Genomic DNA, 7,782 nt, shown 5'->3' on the forward strand with positions numbered 1-7,782 from the left:
TCGACAGAATTGACCCTTTTTGGTAAGTAATTCACAAAATTAACTCCGGACGAAACTATTTCGATGGTCTAATTAGCATGGCGCCCAACGGCGCGGCGTCGAGGTTTGATAGCATGGCGCTAGGTACCTCGGCGCTATGGTATTTTCTTACGTGGACGACCCGGGCCCGCAGGTCATATGTATGGCGATGGGGACAAGGGCGCCATAGGTCGTATGTGTGGTGCCGTTGACAAGGGCGCCACAGGTCGTCTGTATGGCGCCGTGGACAAAGGCGCCATGGTCGGCATATAGGGTTACCAGGCCGCGCTGTAACAGGTCGATTGAAATCTCCCGAGCCACCACCCGCCACGCTGTAACAGGTCGATTGAAATCTCCCGACCCGCCGCCCCCGCCGCCTCCCTCTCCTCCCAGACCTGTCGCCGCCTCAAGCTCGCTGTCTCCGCGCCCGCCCACCTCCGGCCTCCTCTCCACCTCCCCCACCTCTATTCCCTCTGCTATTGTGAAGGGCGTTGCCCGTCCTCCAGGAGCTCGCGGTCATGGCGGATGCTCCGGTGGAGGGCCACCATCGTCCGCGTTGAAGGGCGAGGTGCTGAAGCTGGCGTGCACCAGGGCGTGTTGTGCTACCGCCGGCCTGCTAGGTATCATCTCCATTTCCCAATATCAATTTAGGTTACATTGTACTATCAATTAAGGGATTTTTGTTGTTGTTGTATGTGATGTCTGCATAGATGATTTAGGGATATGCACTTCTCTGTATGTTGTGCAAGTAAGTTGTTTCAATGTTGCACTTCTCTGGATTTTGTTGTTGTTCCATGTGATGTATCCACGGATGTTTTGTTGTACTAGATAAAATGATGAAATTGCTACTAGTGAGTATGTCTTTTTTTTTGTGTGTTTGGAAAGAAGCTATTATATGCTCGGAACTAACTTCTAATTTTGCTTGTAGGATGGCACTTCTTGAAGCACACTATGATCAAAATCACCGTGGTCAGCTCATGGCGGAGGAGAAGAAGGTACATGAAGTGGATCGATACATATGATGTGCTAGCTTGAATTTTTTTCATGGTCATATGTTGTGATAACTCATATTTATTTTGTAGGTTTTCACTCCACTTCTACTTAGTTCTGATGAGGCTCTTGATGAAGAGAAAATGGAGTACGACGATCGGTACACTGAGTATATCGAGAGGTTTGGGTTACTCCCTTTTATCACCCTATTCACTCGGTCAATGCTCGCGATGAATCATTGTGCGATCACGACACTTTTTGACCGCTGGAGGCCCGAGACCCATACTTTTCACCTTGGGTGTGGAGAGATAACCGTCACTTTGCAGGATGTGTCGATGATCCTTGCACTTTCGATCAGTGGAGCTCCTCTTTGTTTTAGCACAAACTCAAAGGGATGGCGCGATTTGATGAGGTCACTCATTGGATGTGCACTGTTGGTAAAAGACTTGCCCGCAGGTGCGCCATACACATGGATTGCATTGAGGTATAAGAGATTCCTCGAGCTTGCTGAAAAGGAGGTGGTGCAACAGTATGCCCGTGCATATGTGTGGTATGTTATTAGTCAGACTCTCTTTGCGGACAGCATCATGCTAAAGAGTTAGACCATCTTTGTGTGGTATGTTATTAGTCGGACTCTCTATGGAAATGCCGTGCGGTTGGGCGCCATGCTAAAGAGTTAGAGAATCGAAATAGTTTCGTTCGAAGTTCATTTTATGAAATACTTACCAAAAAGGGTCAATTGTGTCGAAATCGCCTCTAATTGAGTACTAGTACTCCTACTGTGGTGTTTACATGAACTCGGAACAATTATTGGGGAAAGAACTAAGCAATTCGTGAACTCTGAACAAACAAGGAACAAGCACGCATGTGAAGAATAAAAATCAGGATTACAGCTGCTCCACACTGATCTTAACGCTGACGATCTGCGCACGAAATTCCGAAGCAGCAGCGATTCCACTGGAACTAAATGTGGAATGTTGAATCCGTACAAGCGAGATCACAAGTTCAGAGAGACTTGCGGGGGAGAGAAGAGAGAATCCATCTGCCCTGTTTAGCTGGAGCCGCCACGGAGGGAGCGGAGCCGGTCGAGCCACTGCTCGTCGGGGACGCTGCCCGCCCACGGCGGCGGCGCGCCGGGGAACGCCACGCCGCGCATCGCGTCCACGATCCGAGCCGCGGCGCCCGCGGGCAGCTGGGCGCGTCGCCGGCGCTCGTCCTCCGAGGAAGCCCGGGCAGCGGCCTCCGTCACGGTCTTGTCTTCCCCGTCGCTCTCTTCTTCCTCGGATGCGAGATCCAGCGTGGAGATGCCGTTGTCGATCGCGTCGAGGCGTTGGTGAGATGCAAGATCGTCGGGGTCGGGCTCGGTGTCCGTGTCGGTGTCCGATGCGGCGCCGGAGATGGGGAGGTACTCGGCGTCGACCTCGGCCTCGGAGTCTGAGGCGGAGGCGTGGTCCGGGAGGCCGGTGGAGGCGGGGAGGTGGCCGTTCCCGGGGATGGACATTGGTGGTCGTCGGCGGGGAGGAGAAGAGAAGCCCAGATATTTTTTAGGAGAAGACAATACGAGACTCTCACTCGCTTCGTGAACCAAAGCCCTATGTGTAGCTCATATATTTGGGCCTGTTTGGGCCGTGGAAGCGCATCTTTATTTCTTCCCCTAAAAAATGTTTATTTCTTTTTCCCCTAAAACTATTTTTATTTTCAGCTCGCAAAATTTTGTTTACCTTTTTTATTTGCATCAGGGGTGGTTAGGGCATCTCCAACGCTAGGATCCAAACGGATGGTGTACCGGACACGCGGATGTCGCCTGGACGCTCCCTGACGTCCTGCTCGATTTTTACTCCCCAACGCCACTGGCGGCGCTGGGGGTATGCAGCTGTATTCATCTGAATACCAAAGAATCTGTGCAAACAAAAATTTATACATATTATCAAGTACTCATATGGCCCATTCAGCAGCCCAATAGGGAAAGCGAAGCGGTGGCCTACTCTGCTTGCAGCCTCGCACCGCTCTTCATGACCCACGATCGCATCGCGTCCGTTCTCGAAGAGTCGCACACGCACACGACCCATCGGCTGGTTCGTTTGATCGTCTCTCTTGGCGATTTGGCGAGGCGATCTAGCGGAAAGCGGAGCAGCAGCAGCCGCGGAGGCCGGCGGGAATCGGCCGGCCAGGACTCCAGGAGCCCAGGACGCCACACGCGAGGTGCGTTTCCTCTCTTCTCATGATCACGTTTCCTCTCTTCTCATGATCACGTATTATTCAGTTATTCCCTATATGCTAGATGTAGATGCTACAGGCTCTCTGTAACATGATTTGCCAAGTAAAAAAGGAAACGTTGATCACCAAACGTATTAACCCGGATATGGTGTTTTGGCTCATGCCTCTAACCTGTTATGAAAAATGCATTTTCACATCTTATTCAGTTACGTAGACTGCATAATATTGATAGGCAGGCTGCCTATTCAAGGTTCAACCATATTTGCAGATGCCTGACGAGAGTGTTTATTCGCACTATCTTCAGTTGTCTAGTAGATTAGCACTCCATATTTGCAATTTAGTTGTTTATAGAAATTGTGAGAGTAGTAGACTGCTAGATGAAACATTGTAATTGACAAGTTTTACTGAATATGTTCCTTGTTTTTTTTTTGTAATGTAGATGAAGAAGAAGAATAAGAGTGCTGCTGACAGTAGTATATTTGCATTGTGGGAAAAAGCTTCAAAAGCTCAGAAGACAGATGAAACATCCACACCGAATCATACTGTTGTTGAATCAAGCACTTCTCACGATCAGCCCGAGAACAATCTGCAATTGGCGCTAGTGCAAGCACCGGATGTAGAACGTGAACCGGAGAGCAGCGGCGCAACTCCAACTCCAATTGTAGAGGATGATGAAGCAATTGATGAAGATGATGAACCGACACAAGCAGATCTGGAGGCACTTCAACATGATCCTGGGAAGCGGATTTCCATCTCAAGATATGCTGTCAATGACCAAGATAGAGTTAGAAGGAGATACATTGAGATGGGGCCATGTCAACCAAAGAATCATAAGTTTGAGTTTACGAATAAAAGTGGATATGAGCGTCGCTTTTGTCGTGCTTGGTTTAAAGAATTTCCATGGATTGAGTATAGTGTGGAGAAAGATGCTGCCTTTTGTTTTGTTTGCTATTTGTTCAAGGATAAAACAAAATGTCCTGGTGGGGATTCATTTGTTAAGAATGGGTTTAGGAACTGGAACATGAAATCGAGATTGTCGAGACATGAAGGTGGTGTCAGTAGTGCTCATGCTGAAGCTCAAGAGAAATTTGATATGTTCACTACACCAAAAGCATCAATCCGAAACGCTCTTGCTTCAAACACCTCGCAGTATAAGGCCTTGTACAAGCTCCGTTTGACATGGACACTCAAGTGTTTGAGGTTTTTATTGCGCCAAGGCTTGGCATTTAGAGGACATGATGAGAGTGAAGATTCACTAAATAAAGGAAATTTCCTTGAGCTTCTAAATTGGCTAGCAGGAAATTTTGAAGAGGTTGACAAAGTGGTTCTCAACAATGCTCCACAGAACTGCAAGATGACTCACCATGATATACAACATGAGCTGATAAAATGTTGTGCGCTGGAGACTACTAAACTGGTCATTGAAGAACTTGATGGTGGTCATTTTGCAATACTTGCAGATGAGTCTAGTGACGTGTATCAGAATGAACAGTTGGCTATTTGCTTGCGTTATGTTGATAAGAAAGGAAGGGCGGTTGTAAGATTTCTTGGTCTTGCTCATGTTGAAGATACTACCTCTTTGACACTTAAGGCAGCAATTCAGAAAATGCTTATGAAGTACAATCTGACCTTCGCAATGGTTCGTGGGCAAGGATATGATGAAGCTAGTAACATGAAAGGTAATGCCAATGGCCTGAAAAAACTAATCATGGATGAGTCTCCTTCTGCCTACTATGTTCATTGTTTTGCCCATCAACTACAACTAACTCTTGTTGCTGTTGCTAAAGAGAGTGGTGATTGCACTTGGTTCTTTCAGCAGCTTGCACACTTGTTAAATGCTCTTGGTATGTCTTGCAAAAAGATGAGGATGCTTCGGATTGCTCAAGCCGAGGAACTGATTGATGCATTGGAATTGGAAGAAGTAGAAACGGGGACTGGGCAAAATCAGGAAATGGGTTTGGGAAGACCGTGTGATACACGTTGGGGCTCCCACTTCAGAACTGTGAACCGTGTCCTATCTATGTATGCTGCAATACGGCGAGTCCTCTTGAAGATTGGAAAAGAGTACCATGGTGCGGAGGCTCAGGCAGCTCTATCTGTGTTGACATCATTTCGGTCATTTGAGTTTGTTTTCATGGCACATTTGATGCAAGAAATATTTGGATACACAGATGACTTGAGCAGAGCTTTGCAAATGAAAGAGCAAGATATTGTTCATGCTATTGAGCTAGTTGATCTCACAAAGTATCACTTGGAGGGCTTGAGGTCAGATCCTGGATGGGATGATTTTCTTATCAAGGTAACATCTTTTTGTACAAAGCATAAGATCAAAGTTGTTGATATGAAGGCTCGTTACTGTCCTGTTGGGCGACCTAGAAGAGGTGGTTTCTATAATGGTGCAGATAATTATCATCGCTTCCATGTTGATATGTATGTGAGCGTCATTGATAGGCAAATTTCTGAACTGAATGGCAGATTTGATGAGGTAAACACTGAACTACTTTCTTGCATGGCAGCATTCTGTCCACTTCGTTCATTTGCTGCCTATGATCAAGAGAAGTTGGTTAGGCTTGCTTCAAAGTTTTATGCTAGTGATTTCACAATTGATGAACTGGCAAGACTTCCATGGCAATTAGACTTGTATATTACTCATGTGCACAGAGATGAAAGGTTTAAAAGTTTGAAGAATATTGTTCAACTTTCAGTTATGCTTGTGGAGACAAACAAACATGAACAATATTTTGTTGTTTACAAGCTTCTTAAGTTGGTACTGATCTTGTCAGTAGCTACTGCTAGTGTTGAAAGGGTATTCTCCTCAATGAACTATGTGAAGAATAAGCTAAGGAACAAAATGGGTGATGAATACTTGAACCATTGTTTGGTTACATTTGTTGAGAGGGAATTCTTTAGTCAAGTGAAGGATGAAGATGTCATCAATGTCTTCCAACAAGGCGATCGTAGAGTTATATTGTAATATCAATTCTTCACTCAAGAGTCTAGAGGTACTGCCTCAATGAAAATTTATTGTTTTAGTATTTATAATTATTACTATGGAATTATGGTCTTACCTATTATGCATTGTTACTTCACTAGAAATATTATTATAGTTCATCCTATTGAAATTGTGGCCATATGTCGTATATATAGCTGTTGTTTTTGTTCTCATATTGTTTAGAGATTTTTTTTTTCTGAAAATGAATACCTAGCCTCCATTTCCTAGCGCCGCCACTACCCAATGCACCCACGATCCAAATTGGGAGTAGCTCGGCGTTGGCTCAGAGGAGGCGAGGTGCGGGGCGGCCGGTCACCGCGGGCGCAGCCCCGTTCGCCGCCGCGGGCCCGTCGTCGCGGGCGCAGCCCCGTCGCCGCGCTCTGCCCCGTCTCCGCCGCGCGCTGCCCCGTCTCCGGGCGCGCCCAATCAGCAGCGGCTGCGCGCGCGAGCACCGGCAGCAGCGCATGGCCGCAGTAGCTCCACGGTGAGCTCGCCCTCCTCCGCCTGCAAGGAGGCTAGCGGCCAAGTGCATGCGCGCGTTCGCAAATCAGAAGCAACCTGCTTTTGGCTGCTGTGGTGCGCGCGTTTGCGGCCAACAACAGCTAGATTAGCACCTCGCGTGTCCGCGCCAACCTGTGCCCAAGCACCGCCACCGGCTGCATCTCCGCCGCGACAAAGCTCTGGCTGTGCGTACCTGCGACCGCCAGGTCGAGTTGCGCCGCCAAGCCCTCCTTGGGCTGCTGTCGCGCTGCGCTCGGTCCGCGGTGACCACACCAAGAAGCACCTCCTGCGGCGCTCGTGCACCGCGCACCCATCGGCGGCCGCTTCCTTGCAGGCCGTTCGCGGCTTCCTCCTCACGGCCCCGTCCTAGCCCTGCAGACGTGCGCGCGCGATGCGGCGGGAGCGGTTGGAGCGCGCGGCGTCGCGGCGAGTGGTGGCGCGGCACGGGCGGCGTCGAGGCGAGGCGAGGCGCGAGCTCTCGCCGAACGTGCTCGCGGGAGGCGGCCGGTGGTCGGCGTCATGGCGAGGGCGCGGCGTGGGCGGAGCTGCAGCGCGGGGCGGCCGGCTCCAACGGCGTGGCGAGCGGCCGGCGTGGGGCGGCGTGGCGAGCGGCCGGCGTGGGGCGGCGTGGCGAGCGCAGCGGCCAGGGCGCGGCGTGGGTGGAGCTGCAGCGCGGGCGGCCCGCTCCAACGGCGTGGCGAGCGGCCGGCGTGGGGCGGCGTGGCGAGCGCGGGCAGAGCTGTAGCGCGCGTGCGGCCGGCAAGCTGGACGCTCCCACGGCCTCCGCGCGTTCGTCCCCAAGCTGGACGCTCCCACGTTCCGCCCCGGCGAGCTCCGCCCCGGCTTCGTCTTGCTCGGCGGCATGGAGGCCGGCGGCGCTCGTTTCTGCTCCGGCGACTTCCAGCAGGGCTGTAAAAAAAAGGAAGCGGCGGCGGCGGCGGCAGGGGCCTCCAGGTGAGGGTGGCAGCGGAGCTCTAGACGGGATCCAATCCGGCGAGGAAGGATGGAGGTTTTCATGGGAAAAAACAAACAGAGAAAGACAGAGGAGAGAGAAGGGTGGGGAC

At 50.4% G+C, this 7,782-nt stretch overlaps 2 protein-coding genes across 2 annotated transcripts; one reads left to right on the plus strand and one right to left on the minus strand.

Moving 5' to 3' along the window:
* Positions 1 to 1,855: 1,855 nt before the first annotated feature.
* On the minus strand, positions 1,856 to 2,584 carry LOC127342672 (uncharacterized). Its single transcript, XM_051368663.1, has one exon. The coding sequence runs from the start codon at positions 2,507 to 2,509 to the stop codon at positions 2,060 to 2,062; it is 450 nt and encodes a 149-aa protein (XP_051224623.1). The 5' UTR covers positions 2,510 to 2,584; the 3' UTR covers positions 1,856 to 2,059.
* A 431-nt stretch (positions 2,585 to 3,015) lies between these two features.
* Positions 3,016 to 6,220, plus strand: LOC127338428 (uncharacterized). The gene is made up of 2 exons (XM_051364539.2): positions 3,016 to 3,210; positions 3,665 to 6,220. The coding sequence occupies exon 2, from the start codon at positions 3,665 to 3,667 to the stop codon at positions 6,197 to 6,199; it is 2,535 nt and encodes an 844-aa protein (XP_051220499.1). The 5' UTR covers positions 3,016 to 3,210; the 3' UTR covers positions 6,200 to 6,220.
* Positions 6,221 to 7,782: the final 1,562 nt, after the last annotated feature.

The sequence above is a fragment of the Lolium perenne genome, chromosome 3 (genome assembly GCF_019359855.2).
Source record: "Lolium perenne isolate Kyuss_39 chromosome 3, Kyuss_2.0, whole genome shotgun sequence".
Taxonomy (NCBI): domain Eukaryota; kingdom Viridiplantae; phylum Streptophyta; class Magnoliopsida; order Poales; family Poaceae; genus Lolium; species Lolium perenne.

Excerpts from the sequence above, each read along its gene's own strand:
- LOC127342672 (XM_051368663.1), bottom strand. The coding sequence starts at position 2,509 with ATGTCCATCCCCGGGAACGGCCACCTCCCCGCCTCCACCGGCCTCCCG.
- LOC127338428 (XM_051364539.2), top strand. The coding sequence starts at position 3,665 with ATGAAGAAGAAGAATAAGAGTGCTGCTGACAGTAGTATATTTGCATTG.